Source organism: Lithobates pipiens, unplaced genomic scaffold (genome assembly GCF_037356315.1).
Source record: "Lithobates pipiens isolate NorthernLeopardFrog02 unplaced genomic scaffold, aLitPip1_a1.2 Scaffold_18, whole genome shotgun sequence".
Taxonomy (NCBI): Eukaryota; Metazoa; Chordata; class Amphibia; order Anura; family Ranidae; genus Lithobates; species Lithobates pipiens.
Genome location: NW_027507758.1, coordinates 459,744,860 through 459,764,287, shown reverse-complemented (window position 1 = coordinate 459,764,287; position 19,428 = coordinate 459,744,860). Strand labels below are relative to the sequence as shown.

The following is a 19,428-nucleotide window of genomic DNA, read 5'->3' as shown; positions in this document are numbered from 1 at the left end:
AATTATTCCGAGAGATTTCCAGATCGAGGAACAAAATCTTTTCTTCCTCTATTTCCCACGATAGTCTGATGTTTCTGTTGTTAAGTTTCAATAAATTAAAAAAATTTTGGAGACGATCCCCTTTCCATAAAATAAATATATCATCAATGTACCTTCTGTAAAGTGCAAATGCTCTTGGTAGATTATTAAAAATGGCTTCTTCTTCCCATTGGGCCATGAAGTGTCCTGCTACGCTGGGTGCGAATCTGGCTCCCATGGCCACTCCTGTCTTTTGTTGATAATAATGATGATGATACCAAAAATAGCTTGAGACAGAAATCTAAGCATTTGATAAGGTATTTTCTCTGTATACAGGGAAGGTTGGTGTACTTTCTAAGACCCCATTTGGTCGCTTCACATGCCTGGTGATGGTGTATAATGAAGAGACATCGGCTGTGGCCATTAATAGGGGTCCTTTATCGGTTCTCTATTAATTGTAACATTTGTTTAGTATCTGTCAAATAAGCTCTTGTTTTTTGTACCGCTGGTTGTAAATATTTATCTATGTATTGTCCAATTCTTGCTGTGATTGATTCAATACTGTTTACAATAGGTGTCAGTGGAGGATCTGTCTTGTCTTTTTGAATCTTTGGCAGTGCGTACATAATAGGGGTTCGGCACGCCTCTGGTATCAAATATTTTGCTTCCTTTTTGTCAAGAATGTCTAGATGTTCCTCTGATGAAGTCACGTGATGTGACCATACACTTCGGGATTAGAGCAATAATAGGTTTACCAGGAACTGGCTGTACATACGAGCTTGGCGCTCGTGGATTTCTGCTATTTTGCTGATTTTAAACATGAGTGTTTGTTTTTACTCTGCTTGTGTTTAAAAAACCTTGTTATACAGGATTACACTCTCACTACCGGTTTCATCCAGCTTTATTGCACAGTGTGGACTTTATCACACTGTTTATTAATTTGTTCACTTATTCATTCGATGTCACACTTTGTTATATAGATTTCATATATTTGGTTCTAGACTTTTTTTCATCACATGGTATTTTATATATTTTGTATATTGAGTTGATACACATTTGTATACCACATACAGCGCAACATCATCACATATACATTTATATATTTTTTCTGCTTTGGATTAGAGGTCGACCGATATATCGGCCGGCCGATATATAGGCCGATATTTGCCGTTATTTAATTAATCGGCATCGGCCGATTGTGCTGATAAAAAGCCGATTTAGAACTACAGCGGGACTTTGAAATGACTTCTGTATAGAAGTCAGTGTAAGTTGCCTGAGTAGTCATAGAAACGTCTTTCCTCCTCTCTGGGCAGGCTGCCAAGAAAAGAACAAAATGATACAATGTTTACACTTGAATGAAATCATCTCAGTGTGTAGAAATTCTCAGTTTAACCATTTAAAGACTAAATCTTTTCTGACACTTGTTGCTTACAAGTAAAAATCCTGTATTTTCTGCCAGAAAATCACTTAGACCCCCCAAAAATTATATATATATTTTTTAGCAGAGATCCTAGGGAATAAAATAGCGGTTGTTGCAATATTTTATGTCACACGGCATTTGCACAGAGGTCTTCCAAATGCATTTTTTTGGGGAAAAAATACACTATTTAAAAAATAAAAATAAAATAAAAACATTAAAGTTAGCCCGTTTTTTTTTTTTTTTTTGTCCAAAAGTTTTGACTACCTGTTTTTATTTAATACATAGTTTTTTTTTTTATCTAAATCATACATACAAGTAAACTGATTGGAGGTTTGTTTTGTTTAATAAATGTTTAAATGTAAGAAATTTTCTGTATCACTTATGAAGGCTGCTTTTACACTGGAGCGGGCAGGCGTTGATGGTAAAACGCAAGTTTTAGCGGCTCTTTACCATCATTTTAGCGGTGCTATTTGGCTGCTAGTGGGGCACATATAACCCAACTAGCGGCCAAGGAAGAGGTTAAATGCGCCCATGAAGCACTGCTGCCAAATCGCATTGCATGCGCTTCGGCAGTGGTGCCCATTCATATCAATGGGCAGGAGTGGTGGAGGAGCGGTATACACCACTCCAAACGTGCTGCTTGCGGGACTTTTTTTTAAGATCCTGCCAGCGCATCGTCTCAGTGTGAAAGCACTCTGTCTTTCACACAGACTGCAGGGGAGCCATTTTGCAGGCACTTTACAGGCGCTATTTTTAGCCCAAAAGCGCCTGAAAAACGCCCCAGTGGGAAAGGTGTGTTAGATCAAGGGGGATTAAAAAAAATAATAATAATATATAAAAAAAGGAAAAAAATAAAGAAATAAAATAAAATCGGCCTAACATATCGGCCCAAAAAAATCGGCATCATATATCGGCTATCGGCCGCCATGATTTCTAAATATCGGCCAGAGAAAAACCCATATCGGTCGACCTCTACTTAGGATCAGTTAATCAGGTGCTTGCTTACTTGCCTTTTATACTAGATGTACCACTTATTGTAATTTTTTTTTTTTTCATTTGAATATGGGATTACTAAGTAGGGTGCTATATGTTGCCTTATCTTCCAATGGTGAGCAATGGGGTCTCTGGGCTTCGTAAGCTCCTCCCCTTGTCTCTCTGGTACCATAGTTGGGTCTGTTGTAAGCTGGACTTGTTGTCATGTTGTCTATAAGGTTCATGAGATGGACCCCTCGTATCTCTAGGTCCAATTATGGTACCAGAGTAACAAGGGAAGGAGCTTACAAAGCCCAGAGACACCATGAGAGGAGTCCTGCACCCACCCATCATCATAGAGAAGGAAGAGGTTGACCATATGAACCATACAGACAGCGTGAGAGGAGCCCCAGTGCCATGTATAATTATAAAGCTCCCCTCAGAGACTACAGAGAAGAGGATAGATGTGAGAGACATCAGTACGGGAGCTATACAGAATCAAGACATAATAGATCTTTTTTAGAGAGCGGGACAGAATACCACCCCTGAGAAGAAGAACAGAAAAAAACGAGAGAGAAGAAAAAGTCCAGTAAGAAAAGAGGATGCAGAGCAGGAAAGAGAAACCAAGCGCAAAAAGAGAATAATAGGAGAGGGGATTTTTAACCTTAGCAAAGTACCACTTACACAAGAAGAAATAAGGGTACTTGATAAGGGACTAAATAAATATGCACCGGTTAAGAACCTAGACAAATTTCAAACGTATATCAGAGTACAAAAATAAGAAAACTAAATATAAAAAAATTTTTTTAGGGCAATCCATTAAAAGTAGGACCCCAAGATCCGAGGGGATCGTACACAGCAATCTAAGGAACAAATCTATTTTTAACCCTAACGTAAATGATAATAAATATTATGGAGTTTCTCACCTGGAGCAGTGAATTCCATTGCTGTCTACTTCAGCCATTAAGGATGTCAGGGCTTGTAGTCCATTCACACACACACAACTGTGTGAATGAATGATGCGATCGTGTAGGCAGAACCCCGCACGGACACATTGATTCTAAAAAGTGACAGCTAGTACGGGAAACTTCTTCCCGTATAGTTGCCACAGGGAGTTGCCACAGGGCAGCGGCTGCAGCCTAAAAACGTGTGGAACATATTCCTAAAGGTGAACTTATCCTTTAACTTTATATATTATAAATCTGTATACACATTTAATATTTTAAATCATTATTACATCTGTATACATGACAACTAAGACATGAATTTTTTTCTTTTAGGCGATTACAAGCACTTATTAAAAATATCACCCTGAGGAGGACAAAAACAACAAAAGTTAAAGGAAAGCCAGTACTGCAATTGCCTGAACGTAAAGTCTATGTCCAGCACATCAAACTTTCACCTGAAGAAAGAAAAATATATGAATCAATGCAGAATGAAGGAAAAGTTATTATTAGCAGGTAAGCGTTTGCACTGAGACTTTTTGTGGCCATTCCGACTGCTGTATTTGAAAAGCATTACCTGAAGAAGCTTAAAGCCGTTGAGTGGAGATGCTGCCTAAATTCTCTTTCATGTTTTCCCAAACTGTTTGCTCTGAAGCTGTTTAGAACCCACTAATGCTTCTGTTAATAGTTGTTTTAAAGCCCTTTGGCCTTCTTCTTTTCTCCGTGTGGGGATGTTGCAGCTGTTTAGTGTGGGAAGGTCCCATGATCCATGAATTGAGTTCTCTGTCCTGCACTATAACTATAAGAGAAATTTTAACGTACCTCTCTATCTTGGAGTACAGTTGAAGACACGAGTCCCTCCCCTCTCTTCTCTGCGTTCTCTTTATTGCTTGCTAACAAAATGAGCCTCACAGAGTGGGCAGGTTCATATGAGGCTGATTTACAGTTGCTACAACTTTAACACACATTAAAGCGCCTACCAGTTCAAGATGTTTTTTTTTAATGTATTTTCAATGCCTCAGTGATGCTTTTTGGAAACTTGACAAATGCTCTGAGCTTAGTAGTACCCCCACTCAGCAGATCCCCAGCTCATTAGTATCTCTCATTTAGCAGATCCCCAGCTTATTAGTACTCTTGTGCAGCAGATCCCGTTTTAGTAGTACCCTCAGCTCTGCTGATCCTTCTCTCCAGTCCCCGCTCACCTCCCGTTATATTACTACCATGCTGCTCACCACCTTCTGCTCTAGTCCCCCAGCTCTGCTGATCCTCTGCCCCTTAGTCCTTTCTCTTTGGTCCCCACTCACCACTCACCACACCACATGTGCTGTCTGCTAGTTGCTCTGCTCCAGTCCAGACCCCACTAACTTCCCCGCTGCTTCATGCTGCACACCAGATGTGACGTCTGCACCAGACACTTCCAGAATATACACACATGAACCGGAAGTGAATGCAGAAGACATATTTCCAGATCGCTTGTTGGTTCCCCAGTGCATCCTGGGATATCTCATATCTGTAATACCTCTTAAACAAAGCAAAGCTAATGTTGAATAAAAGCATCTCAAAAGCTTCAGTTGTAAGGAAGCGTTTTAGACTTCTGTGGAGGTTTGGAGACGCTTTGAAGCACCAAGACAAATACACGGAGTATAATTTTTGAAGCCAAGCAAACACAACAGTGTAAACAGGAATGTAAGGTAACTATTTTATTTAGTGACAGGTGCTTTGGTGGTCAGAGTGCTTTAAAAAAGTGCCATCTGAAGCAAGTGTAAGTGAGCCCTAAGGGGTAGACTCAGCAAAGTTTTTACCAGTGTCCAATCACTTGAAATGAATGTAGGTATAACCTTCTGTTTTTAGCATAAACTGTTAGAGAGGGCCAATTAAGTTGATTTGCAGACTGGTCAATAAGTGTGCCAGGAAACCTGTTTATTGGTGTAATGTGCATTGCCCTTCCATGCAAAGGCCAGTTATAAAATTGGGCAGTGGTGGGCTTGTGCTCAATATTTGAGGGTAGGGGGGCAGAAATAAACAATACGCCCCTTCCTGCGGGAGACAGACAGAAGGCAGCAAATCCCCAGACCCCCACGTGAGAGGACGGGAAGGTGGTAATCCCACGCCCCAAGACCATTAGAGCCTCAAGCTTTAATCATGTGCTTCAAATTTTTTTTAAAAAGGCCCATTGAAATCCATGCATCTGGCTCCCTGCCTGTAGATTAGGGGCCGTGCACATAGATTAGTGGGGTGGCGCCCCGTATGGACAGGTCACCACTGGATTTGGGTGTTTGTCACTTTTTTGTACAGTTGGTTAAATTGGGTGCTGGGACCCACGGGATGCCTACGGTGCCATTGTGCTCTTGCTGGGCATCATGTGCGTCCCTGTGCCTTTAACCACTTAAGGACCGGAAGATTTTCGCCTTAAAGTGGTTGTATAGTTCATTTTATAACTTTGACCTACAGGTAAGCCTATAATAAGGCTTACCTGTAGGTAAAAAGAATATCTCCTAAACCTGTACGGTTTAGGAGATATTCCCCTCGCAATGAGCAGCTGACTTCTGCGGCGCATGCCCACAGGGGATTCTCGGCTGAAAGCCTGGCAGATGCCACACTTTGCCAGAAAGAAGTCTCCCACGCACATGCGCGGGAGTGACGACATTGCGGCTCCGGCCACTCACAGCACCGGAGCCGCGATACCCGGAAGACACGACTAGGCAAAATGTCAGCTACCTCGGCGTGGACCAGGTGAGTTACCGACGCATCGTTCTAAGGTAAGTATTGTGGTGCATACTAGCTCATTATGCCTTTTGTTTTACAGGTGTAGAAAAAAGAATAATTTTGAGGGGTATACAACAGCTTTAATGACCAGGCCATTTTTTGCGATACGGCACTGTGTCGCTTTAACTGACAATTGCACGGTCACGCAACGATGTACCCAAACAAAATTGACGTCCTTTTTTCCCCACAAATAGAGCTTTCTTTTGGTGGTATTTGATCACCTCTGCGCTTTTTATTTTTTGCGCTATAAACAGACAATTTTAAAAGAAAAAAACAATATTTTTAGTTTTTTGGTTAAAAAAATAAAAAAATGAATTTCTTCATCACTTTAGGCCAATATGTATTCTTCTACATATTTTTGGTAAACTACCAAATATTTTTGGTAGTTGCGCAAAAGTTATTGCATCTACAAAATAGGGGATAGATTTAATTTTTTTTTTTAGTAATGGCGGTGATCAAGATTTTTTAGCAGGACTGGGACATTGCGGTAGACAGATCAGATGCTTTTGACACTTTTTGGGACCAGTGACATTTATACAGCGAGTTCTATAAAAATGCACTGATTACTGTATAAATGACACTGGCGGGGAAGGGGTTAGCACTAGTGGGGATCAAGGGGTTAAATGATTTCTCTGGGAGGTGTTCCTAACTGTGGGGGGAATGTACTGACTGGAGGAGGAGAGAGATGGTTGTTTCTGATCACTCTCTACTCCCTTGTCAGAACAGGGATCTGTTTGTTTACATTGACAGATCCCTGTTCTGGCTCTTTGTGGAGTGATCGTGGCTGGCTGGCAGACATCGGGACCACCGGCCACGCGCATTGGCTTCCCCGATGTGCAGCGTGTGCATGCGCGTCTACGGCGATTTGCGGGAATGAGCTGACCTGCCGCAGTATAATGATGGCGGCTGGTCGGCAAGTGGTTAAGGAGGGCTGGGCTCCTTCCAGGCAGACCTGCCCTTAACCGCTTGCCGCCCACCCACCATCAAATGACAGAGGGGCAGTCGGGCTGTCGTTCTGGGAGGAACAGAGGAAGTCATCCCAAAATGGCCGCTCTTGCGCACCCACGGGGACGCGCAGCGAGGCGATCCTGTTACTAGGACACGCCGCGACCCCAGTCTCTGTGTCCAATCACAGCCGGTCACATGTAAACACAGAGATGCCGGTAATTGGCTCTCATCGCCTCACACTGACAGTGTGTGGCAAGGAGACCCGATCAGCGGCATCTCCTCGCAGACATCCAGACATGTAATCAGTGCCCTGATTACAATACAGCGCCACCAGTGGCAGCAATCAGTGCCCACAAGTACCAACAATCAGTGCCCATTAGTAATGCCAGTCAGTGCTGGCTATCAGTGCTGGCTATCAGTGCTGCCCATCAGTGCCGTCTATCTGTGCTGCCTACCAGTGCTCATCAGCGCCATCTATAAGTGCGCCATATTACTGCCTCCTCATAAGTGTATTACAAGGAATGTAAACATCCCTTGTAATAGAAAAAAGCATGACAGGTCCTCTTCAATATGAGATCTGGGGTCAAAAAGTCCTCAGATCTCATATTTGGACTTAAAGGGGTTGTAAAGGTTTATTTTTTATTTTCTAAATAGGTTCCTTTAAGCTAGTGCATTGTTGGTTCACTTACCTTTTCCTTCGATTTCCCTTCTAAATATTTTTTTTCTTTGTCTGAATTTCTCACTTCCTGTTCCTCCTCAGTGAACTGTTCAGTAGGTGTTCTGGCTGACTAAACACCGCTCGGATGACGGTGTGAACTTTACTGAGGAGAAACAGAAATTGAGAAATTCCGACAAAGAAAAAAAACATTTAGAAGGGAAATCGAAGGAAAAAGTAAGTGAACCAACAAGGCACTAGCTTAAAGGAACCTATTTAGAAAATAAAAAACGAAGCTTTACAACCCCTTTAAATGCAAAAATTGTCATTTGAAAAAATGACAACAGAAAAATGTGCCTTTAAGAAGTATGGTCGGAAGTTTTGACGTCGCCTCCACCCTGCTATGGTATAGAGACGACAGGTGGCACTCGTCTCCATACCCAGCAACGCGAAGGGCCCGATCGCCTCCGCCGCTACCGATGGCTCCGGCAAGCTCTCTGCGGCAGAGATCACCGTTATCTCCCCTCTCCCGCCGCCGATAATGGTGATCTCCTCCGCAGAGACCACCATTATAGTAAACAGAACCGCCGGCTCTAAAGATGGATACCTCGGTTGTGGCAGCAGCTGCTGCCGTTACCGAGATATCCATCTTCAAACTGCCGCCGTATATGAGCCGGTCGGTAAGTGGTTAAGTAATTACTTAAGGCTCTGTGTCCCATGATGTACTCCAAGAAAAGGATTTTACAGGTAAGCCATTATCCCCAAATTTTTATTTAAAAAAAATAGGATTTTTATATTTATTAGAGCAAAAACGTAAAAACAAAACAAAAAAAAAACGAATTTCTTCATCAGTATAGGCCAATATATAGTCTTCTACATATTTTTGGTAAAATATTGAATGGTTTTCACAAATGTTATAGCGTCTACAAAAAAGGGTATAGATCTCTGGCATTTTTATTATTTATTTTTATTTTTTTCCTAGTGACGGCGGTGGTCTGCGATTTTTATCGGGACTGCAACATTGCGGCAGACAGATCGGAAACTTTTGACACATTTTTGGGACCACTGACAATTATACAGCGATCAGTGCTATAAAAATACACTGATTACTGTGTAAATGTCACTAGTAGGGGCTGATCAAGGGGTTAAGTGTGTTCCCTCGTTTGTGTTTCTTACTGTGGGGGGTGGGACTGACTAGAGGAGGAGACATATCGCTGTTCCTACTTAGTAGGAGAAGACGATCTGTCTCTCCTCTCCTGACAGAGTAGGGATTTGGTATTTACACACACAAATCCCTGTTCTGGCTCTCGTGCCTGGCCTGCGGTCAGCGCGAGAGCCAGCCACGCGCATCAGGTACCCTATCGTACAGCAGGCGTGTGTCTGCTATAGCTGTTTAAAGGGCCAACGTACAGCTACGGCGATTTGCGGGAGAGAGACGACCTGCCACAGTATGGCAGCGGCTGGTGGGCTAGTGGTTAAATACCACCAAATGAAAGCTCTATTTGTGTGAAGAAAATGATAAAAAATTTCACATGGTTACAGTGTAGCATGACCGCGCAATTGTCATTCAAAATGCGACAGCACTGAAAGCTTAAAATTTGACTGGACAGGAAGGGGGTGAAAATGCCCTGTAGGCAAGTGATTAATCCATCCATTCTTAGATGTGCTCCTACTATGGAGACTCTGGAAAGAGTCTCCCTAGAGTTTGAACCACAGTGTATACAGAGGTCCCTTGGCAGGAGGCACTGTGGTTTGCAGATGTGTGAATCTTCACTGGCCTCACGATTCGATTGCAATTATCCTGTCTTTGATTCGATTCAGCGATGCATCATGATTACTGCCCCTACTGTTTTCTTAAAAAAATGTAAGCAGTCAGAATCTTTCAAAGGCTGCACCCCCCCCCCCCCCCCCCCAAATCCTCAGCTGTCATGTAGCAGGCCCTGGTTAGAACAGAGGGAATGCAGGACCTTGTAGTCCCCACAGTTGCTGTGTGTTAGGCCTTGGCCAGAACAGAGGAGAAATGCTTGGCCTTGTGGTCTTTCCATTTGTAGCATAGCATTAGCAGGCCCTGTTCAGGACACAGATGGAAAGACTGAGCCCTGTAATCCCCCCAATTGCAATGTAGTAGGCCCTAATTAGGAGAGGAGGATTACCAGGGCCTGTAGTCATCCCAGTTGTAGTGTAGTGGCCCCTAGTAAGGACAGAAGAGGAATGTTGGGACCCATAGTCCCCCCCAGTCACAGTGTATAAGGTCTTGGTTAGGACAGAGGGAATGCTGGAACCTGTACTCCCTCAGTTGCAGTGTAGTAAGCCCTGGTAAGGACAGAAAAGGAATGCTGGGCCTTGTAGCCCCCCCTCCCCCTCCCTCCAGTTGCAATGTAGCAGACCCTTATCAGAAGAGGAGGAATGCTGGAACCTGTAGCCCCCCGTTGCAGTGTGGCAGGCCCTAGTCAGGAGAGGAGGAATGCTGAGACCCTCAGTCTCCCCAGTTGTAGTGTGGCAGGACCTGGTGAGTACAGAAAGGGGTGCTGGGCCTTGTAGTCCCCCCAGTTTTAGTGTGGCAGAACCTGGTGAGAACAGAGAAGGATGCTGGGCCTTGTAGTCCCCCCAGTTGTAGTGTGGCAGAACCTGGTGAGAACAGAGATGGATGCTGAGCCTTGTAGTCCACCTAGGTGCAGTGTAGTAGGCCCTGATTAGGACACAAAGGGGAATGTTGGGACCTGTAGTCCCCCCCCCCCCCAGATGTAGTGTAGCAGACCTTGGTGAGTAGGATTGCTGGGCCCTGTAGTGCCCTGACTTTTTAGGAAGCAGAGCTGAAGTCAGTTGTGGACAAAGGACTCGTAGCAGATGCCATGCACAGTGCAGGCGGAGAGCAGGGCCTCCTTGAGCAGACCATTCAGCCTGTTCAGGTGCCAGAGGTCAGGCCCAATGAGCTAGAGGTGAGGTGGGTGATGTTGGAGTGGTGGTGACCCTCCGAGACGTCGTTCCCAGCCGGCATGTCGTCCTGACCTTCCTTCCTCCTGCTGCTGCTTCCCTGGCAGGGCCAGGTTGGCCCTGGGGTAGTGGGAGAGCATTCCGGGACCAGTCAGTCCGCAGTGCTCTTGTGAGATTGCGTCTGCTGCTGGCTGGGTGCGCATGTACTTTGCCTACTGCATGGTGCCCAGAGGGGCGGCCAGCCCCTGCCCTGAGAGGTAAGGGGTCCTGACAGCCTGGGGGCCCCAGATCAGAGGAGGGGCCTTGGGCCTGACAGCACTTTAAAAGCCCTAATGTGTCCCACTGGGATGATGTCAGTGTGTAATAGCGATGCAGCCATTCTCTGCATCGATGCAGAATAGTTTAAGGCTGCATCGCGATGCATTGATTCACCAATTATTTTCAACCCCCCTAGTGGCTTACGCACATATTTGCACTCGTGTGCAAACAAATCCTTCTGTTTTTACCGTAAACTGTTAGACAGGACTAATTTGGTTGTTTTACAGACTGGTTGGTAAGTGTGCTGGGAAATCTTTTGTTTCTTTGTGACGTGCTTTGCCCTTCCATGTGCACCTTCCTGAAAAAGGCAGTTAATAATTGGGGTGGTTTCCACCTTTTTGTACAGCGTAGGTATAACCTATGGTCTGTGATTTGAATCTTGTGTCTTCTAGAGGTCGACGGATATGGGTTTTTCTCTGGCCGATGCCGATATTTAGAAATCATGGCGGCCGATAGCCGATATATGATGCCGATTTTTTTGGGCCGATATGTTAGGCCGATTTTATTTTATTTATTTATTTATTTTTAATCCCCCTTGATCTAACACACCTTTCCCACTGGGGCGTTTTAAGGCGCTTTTGGGCTAAAAATAGCGCCTGTAAAGTGCCTGTAAAATGGCTCCCCTGCAGTCTGTGTGAAAGACAGAGTGCTTTCACACTGAGGCGATGCGCTGGCAGGATCTTAAAAAAAAGTCCTGCAAGCAGCACGTTTGGAGTGGTGTATACCACTCCTCCACCACTCCTGCCCATTTATATGAAGGGCACCACTGCCGAAGCGCATGCAATGCGATTTGGCAGCGGTGCTTCATGGGCGCATTTAACCTCTTCCTTGGCCGCTAGCTGGGTTATATGTGCCCCACTAGCAGCCAAATAGCACCGCTAAAATGATGGTAAAGAGCCGCTAAAACTTGCGCTCCAGTGTGAAAGCGGCCTTCATACGTGATACAGAAAATTTCTTACACTTAAACATTTATTAAACAAAACAAACCTCCAATCAGTTTACTTGTATGTATGATTTAGATAAAAAAAAAAAAAAAAAAAAAAAAAAATATATATATATATATATATATATATATATATATATATATATATACATATATAATAATAAAAACCGGTAGTCAAAACTTTTGGACAAAAAAAAAAAAGGGCTAACTTTACTGTTTTTATTTTATTTTTATTTTTTAAATGGTGTATTTTTTTCCCAAAAAAATGCATTTGAAAGACCTCTGTGCAAATGCCGTGTGACATAAAATATTGCAACAACCGCTATTTTATTCCCTAGGATCTCTGCTAAAAAAATATATATAATTTTTGGGGGGTCTAAGTGATTTTCTGGCAGAAAATACAGGATTTTTACTTGTAAGCAACAAGTGTCAGAAAAGATTTAGTCTTTAAATGGTTAAACTACAGAGATGACTTCATTCATTCAAGTGTAAACATTGTATCATTTTGTTCTTTTCTTGGCAGCCTGCCCAGAGTGGAGGAAAGTGTTGCTATGACGACTCAGTCAACTTAGACTGACTTCTTACAGAAGTCATTTCAAAGTCCAGCTGTAGTTCTAAATCGGCTTTTTATCAGCACAAATCGGCCGATGCCGATTATTTAAAAAACGGCAAATATCGGCCGATATATCGGTCGACCTCTAGTGTCTTGTACTGTACTCCAAAATATGTAATATACAAGTATGTCAAAATTCATGTATGTGCAGGGTATTAAAAGAGAGATGTACTGTATGTGTTTTTTTTTTTTTTGCCTTGACATATACTTAGGCTTGCATTCAGAATAGAGCTTATTCTGGTTCATTTTAAGCCTTTTTTTCAGGCATTTGTTTGTAATATTACAGGCATATTTCAGGTGGTTTATAGGCATTTTTTTTCCCTTTCTATAGAAGGAGAGGAATTCGTAAGGCACTAACCCTTTGCTGTCCGCCCTATAGCAGTTTTACTGTTACAGGGCGGCAGCTGTGTGCCGGATCGCATATATATATATATATATATATATATATACATATATACATACATGCACTTGCGCGCGATCCTGCATTTCCGGGTAAGGGGCACACATGCTTACACACAGCAGAAGCCGATCAGTGGGCGCCAAGTACTCTATGTCCGCTGGAACCCGCTGATATTCAGGCAAAGACACAGAACTGTGATCTGCCTATGTAAACAAAGCAGATCTCAGTTCTGACACCTCACACAGTTCACATAAACACTGGCTAGGCACACAGTTAACCCTTCGATCAGCCTTGATGTTAAAGTGATTGTAGTGATTGTAAAGGCAGGCTTTTAATCTTAATGCATTCTATGCATTAAGATAAAAAAACCTGTGTGCAGCAGCCCCCATAATGCTTACCTGAATCCATCTCTACCCAGTGATGTTGCAGGAGAGACTCAGCTGCCTGGGAGACTCCCTGCTCATTGGCTGTGACAGCAGCTGAGCGCCATTGGCTCCCGCTGCTGTCAATCAAAGTCAGTGAGGTAATGAGGAGAGGGGGACGGGGCACGACTCTGTGTCTGATGGACACACGGAGCTGCGACTCAGCTGCTTGCTGTGGGGGCACTCGACAGGAGGGAGGGGCCAAGAGAGTTGTAGAGGGACCTGAAAAGAAGAGGATCCGGCTGCTCTGTGCAAAACCACTGCACAGAGCAGGTAAGTATAACATGTTTGTTATTTTTAAGCAAAAAAAATAATTTGACTTTAGCAACACTGCATTAGTGTCCCTGGTTCCCAAAAAGTGTCAGTGTCAGAATGTACACCGCAATATCGCAGTCCCGCTATAAGTTGCTGATAGCCACCATTACAAGTAAAATAAATATAAAAATACTTCATGGTTTGTAGACGCTTTAACTTTTGTGCAAACCAATCAATATACGCTTATAGGGATTTTTTTTTTTTTTTTACCAAAAAATATGTAGCAGAATACACATTGGCCTAAATTTATGAAAAAAATTTGATTATTTTTTTCAATGACTTTATTGGATATGTTTTATAGCAGAAAGTAAAAATATTATTCCCCCCCAAATTGTCGGCCTTTTTTTGTGTATAGAGAAAAAAAAAAAAAAAAAACGCAGAGGTGATCAAATACCACCAAAAGAAAGTTTTATTTGTGGGAAAAACATTATATAAATGTTATTTGGGTACAGCATTGCTTGACCGCACAATTCTCAGTTAAAGTAACTTGGTGTTGTATAGCAATGGTCATGAAAGGGGGTAAATCTTCCAGAGGTCAAGTGGTTAAAGAGAGCAGCAAAATGCACATATTACGCTTTGAGAGGTGTTCCTATTGAAGTCTACAGGATCAAAAAACCTCATGTACCTTTTTGAGCATAGGGCAACTGAGCGTATAAGTGTGAACAGGCACAATTAGAATTGGATTCTGCATAGTCAGGCATAGGAAAACAAGCAGAAAAATGCCGAGGTGTAAATGGGGGCTTAAAGCTGTATAACATGCTGTTGGGATAATAAAATACTTGTGTACTTGTAAATATGCAATGTCTTTCAGGTACTTTAATGAAGGAACGGTCCTGACACATTATGCTGATGTGCTTGCAGTGCTTGTTCGATTAAGACAGATCTGCTGTCATCCCCATCTTGTTTCAACCAGTCTGTCAAATTCTCTGTCAGGTATGATCTGATGAATTATTTCATTACATGTGCAGAATATTTAGTTAAGCACAGATTTATGGTTCCCTTTCTTTACCATAAAATAGAAAAAAACATGGATTACAATTTCTGTGACATTATAGTTTGTACACACTAGATGGAGCTGTTACATATCTGACAGATTGCTACCTCCTAGAAGAGTCAATGCTACTCTGAATAGAAAGGAGTTTGTTGAGAGCCATCATATCTCACAGCACTTTTTTGGAGTTGTCTTAGGTATTCCCAGCTGTGTGAAATCCCTGGTGCAGTCATAGAGCACACTGGTAACATTTCATATCCACCTAGATGACCTGGCAGTGCTTCAGCCCAACCCAGTTGCGTTGAATCCCAGGGTCAGCCCCATTGAACACTGATAAGATTTCATACCCACCTAGCCTAGAAATGTTGCAGACTCCCCCAACTGTGTGGAATACATGGGGCTGTCAATGGAAAAATAAACATTCACAAGAGGTGTAAAAATGATATCCTGAACTAAAACACGTAGAGGTCGATTTACTAAAGGCAAATTCACTTTGCACTACAAGTGCACTTGGAAGTGCAGTCGCTGTAGATCTGAGGGGAAGATCTGAAATGAGGGGAAGCTCTGCTGATTTTATCATCCAATCATGTGCAAGCAAAAATGCTGTTTTTTATTTTCCTTGCATGTCCAGCTCAGATCTAGAGCGACTGCACTTCCAAGTGCATTTGCAGTACGCTTGTAGTGCAAAGTGAATTTGGCTTTAGTAAATAAACCCCGCATTGTGTGTCTCTTTACATGTATATTTTTAGCCAGTTCAACCCCTGATGAATTGCGAGAGAAGCTGGTGAACAAGATAAAGATGGTGCTGAGCTCAGGCTCAGATGAAGAGTGTTCTATATGTCTGGAGTCTCTGAACATGCCAGTTATAACCCGCTGTGCACATGTCTTTTGTAAAGAATGCATTTGTCAGGTTATTCACAGAAATAAAGTAAGTGTTTTCCTTTTTACTATTAAATAATTATCTACTAAAAATTTTCAGTGTTCAACCTGCATTTTTCCTTACAGCCAAATGCAAAGTGTCCTATGTGCAGAAGTGTACTGTACATGGAGCATTTGCTGGAATGTCCAGAGGATGAGTGTAACCTGAGTGACAGCCAAAATAATGATCAGAAATGGATGTCCAGTTCCAAAGTAAGACATGAATACATCTTTACATTTAAAACCTTTTTTTTTTTTTTTTTTTTTAAATAGGGAAGGTTTTTTGCTGCTTATGTTTTTTTGGGGAGATTTCTTTTCACTTGCTGCCATAGAGACACAACATGTTACCTTAAATACCGGTAGTTGTCACAGGAACAGGTCTCCCCTCTAGAGGATTTTCCCTCACCTCTTGCTCTGATGACAACTCAAAATGATTTGGATTTCTCCTCACTTTGTCTTTGTGACAATGGGCACCAGGACTAAATGACACAAAAAATAAGCACAAACGTCACTATAAACATAAAGGTAAATTATTCCAAAGTGTTGTGAAAATAAATACATATAAAAAAGTGAGTCTATGCAAACAGAGGTAAATTGGGAATTCCAGCCTTCCACCAGCAGAATGCATGATTCTTGAAACACACATGTGCCCTTCACCACCTGAATGAGCCTCTTACCAAATTATGTTGATCCGCAATCACAGAGATCAACAAGGCATGTTAACATTTAGATGATTCTAGGCTTCCAACAGCATAACCACCAGCATAAACACCATTCATGGACTTCCTGGGTGCCTCCAGTATTAATCAACTCAGTCAGATAACCACATGCAGGATGTTATGCAAAGGAACAAAGGCCATACATAGTGTAACTCTATATTACATATTTATTTTAAAAATAAAAAATATATACAGACGGGTACTCACAATTTAAAAGGTAAAAACAGCAGACAATGATAAAACACTACACCAGCTTGCACTCGGCTGCCATGAAGACGTCACAAGTTAAGCTCTGCCCTACTCTTTCACATTCATAAGCGTTGTCAGGGGATTGGCCAGGACTGATAGAGGGGTGAATTTCCGTTGCAGGGGACACAGCAATAAAACCATAAAAGAAATGGAGAAAAGAGGGTGCACCAGCCTTGTGCATTATCCTTTGATAGATTTATTAAAATAATTGATTGAAAATTACTCACAAGCATGTGAAAGAATCCAGCAATATAAAAGCTTATAACCAATGGCAATCAGCCCGATAGCAACAGTTTCCGGGTATTGAAGGAGAGGACATGAGGACCACTGCTGACTGACGCGTTTCAAAACAATAAAACCATGGCAGATGGGTTGATTTACTAAAGCTGAAAAGTGCAAAACCTGGTGCAGCTAGCTGTGCATGATAGCCAATTGGCTTCTAACTTCAGCTTGTTCAATTAAGCTTTGAGAATAAAACCTGAAAGCTGATTGGTTAGTATGCAGAGCTGCACCGGATTTTGCCCTCTCCAGTTGTAGTAAATCAACCCTAAAGTGTCTAATGCTTTCTTATTCTATTGTCAAAAAAAAGCCCTTGCATACTTTTTAAGCCTAGTCTGAGACATAATGTATCGTGTAGTCATACAAATGCCATTCGTTTTTGCATTACAGATAAGTGCTTTAATGCATGCACTGACGGAACAGAAAAAGAAAGATCCGCATGTCAAAAGTGTCATTGTTTCACAGTTCACTGCATTCTTATCATTGATCCAAACAGCTCTCAGGTAAGAAACACTGAGTATGCCAGCATAGTGTTGATTTAAAGCTGTTTTTTGTATCCCAGTTGTTGTGTCCAAATTGTTGTCTGTTATTCAATTTATGAACCTATTTCTTCTGGTGACCACTCACTTTGTGGCAAAAGTCATCTCACTTATTGTCTCCAAAAATTTTCACAGATGAAATGCATACAACAATAAAACTTGATTGAGATTCTAACACTTCCCCCACACTGTTCAAAACTAGAAATATGTTTCTTGTTCCACTCTAACTCTTTTCTTAGGCTGGATTCACACCTATGCAGTTTTAGTGCTTTTTGCATTTTGCAGATTTGCACTACAGTCCATTTAACATTGTTTCCTATGGAACACGATCTGTAGTGCAAATCTGCAAAAAGCTGAAAAAATGCATAGGTGGGAATCCAGCCTTAAGTCATGCCAGCAGGAAGCAGAGACATCCAGAAAGGGCACCTAAAATTGATATCTGTTTTGGGTTGATGCTGCCACATACTCCTGGAATTTATAAAGACTGGGGCAGACAGATTTTGTGAAAGCATTTTGTATGCATTCTAAAAGTGGTGAAGTGTGCGTATAATTCATGCCCTGTTTAGAACTTGTACTTGAATGTGTTGTTATTAAAAATTACCTTTTCAATTTGCAGCCGATGTCATTTTTTGTAACATTCAATGTAATATGGCAACCTGGAGGCCTTCTGTACACATTCTTAGGTCCAGCACTACCCAAGAAATGCAATTTCCTGCGTGTGTGATGAGCCCACTGGTTGTCTCAGAAGACTGCACTAAGATACAAGTAACATTTTAGTCACCACTTGCAAAAGAAATTATATTTTTGGTGATGTATTCCCCAAGGGTTAATTACATCCATAGGGATGCTGATGCTGCACCTTTCCTCCATAGTACACTGCAAATGCATCAGCTGATTAGATTGAACATGGACACTCCCATTCACAAACCAGACTTCCAAAGACATAGTTGAACATACAGTTTTTTTTCTTAAAAACAGAAACTGGTAGGGTTCTGCTACAAAGTTTGTAATGTTTGTAATATTTGTAATGTACATAGACCACCCAGAGGGGATTGTTTATCAACAAAAGTGGCGTTACTCTTTAAAGGATAAGTTTACCATTGTTCACTTTTTTTCTAAATTCCAGCTCCCCTATGTACCAATATAGCATTAATGTACTTCTTTTGCAAAAATAAAACAGCTTTCCATTTATTCCACACACACACTTACCTCCCTGTTAAATCAAGGAGTTGATTTAAAGCTGATCTCCTTAGCACACACTCTGCATCGTCTACCCTCAGCTGGTCAACTCCTTTCTGTGTCATGACCTAATGTCTGTCCAGGACGTAAGGCAGCAGTAATCGAGCAGTGTTTATAAACCACTATGAAGACAGTGGGGTATCCGTTTGTAAAATAAATGGAAAGCTGTTTTATTTATGCATGAATTTATGAATTTAGCCTTTAACACTCTTCCATCCAGCCTATTGTAAAATGACAGCTGAGCAGGAGTCCTGTTATCCTTGGAGGACATCCCATGACATCCTCCCAGGATTGCGCCTTGTTTCCAGTGCAATCTGTCATCTGCTGCGTCCACCAGACATGGACAATGAGAGATCACTGTAGTGGCCTGCTGCCGGCACCATGCGATCGCTGTGGTCAATCACAGCAAATCACTTGATAATTGTACACAATGAAAGGCATGCCTTTCTTTGTGTTCTATTGTGATGAGCTCTGTGATTGGTCCCAGTGATCACATGGTACAGACAGGGCCAATCACAGCCCATCTGTACCATATGATTAGCTGTGGCTAATCACAGCTAATCGCAATAGTTTATGCTGAATGAATAGTTTTCATTCAGAAAAAAATGGTTGCTCATAACTGTAAAATTCAAGGCTTGTAAGCAATCATAATGTGTAAAAATAAAACAAATTCTGATCACCTCCCCATAGTAGATTTTAAATCATTTTCCAAAACATTGTGACAAAAAAAATTACAACTTCAAAAAAAAATTGGGCTTGTCCCTTACTAAATACCTTGGACTGTATGCTTTCCAAAAAGGGGTCATTTAGGGATATTTGTACAGTC

At 42.0% G+C, this 19,428-nt stretch overlaps 1 protein-coding gene across 5 annotated transcripts in view; it reads left to right on the top strand.

Moving 5' to 3' along the window:
- HLTF (helicase like transcription factor) overlaps positions 1–19,428 on the top strand; it is a 128,412-nt gene that overhangs the window by 86,077 nt on the left and 22,907 nt on the right. For all 5 annotated transcript variants that reach the window (XM_077488260.1, XM_077488258.1, XM_077488257.1 and 2 more), the window contains 5 exons: positions 3,691–3,870; positions 14,480–14,601; positions 15,409–15,587; positions 15,665–15,790; positions 17,215–17,327. In XM_077488260.1, coding sequence (XP_077344386.1) covers positions 3,691–3,870; positions 14,480–14,601; positions 15,409–15,587; positions 15,665–15,790; positions 17,215–17,327 — 720 coding nt within the window. The remainder of the gene's footprint in view (positions 1–3,690; positions 3,871–14,479; positions 14,602–15,408; positions 15,588–15,664; positions 15,791–17,214; positions 17,328–19,428) is intronic.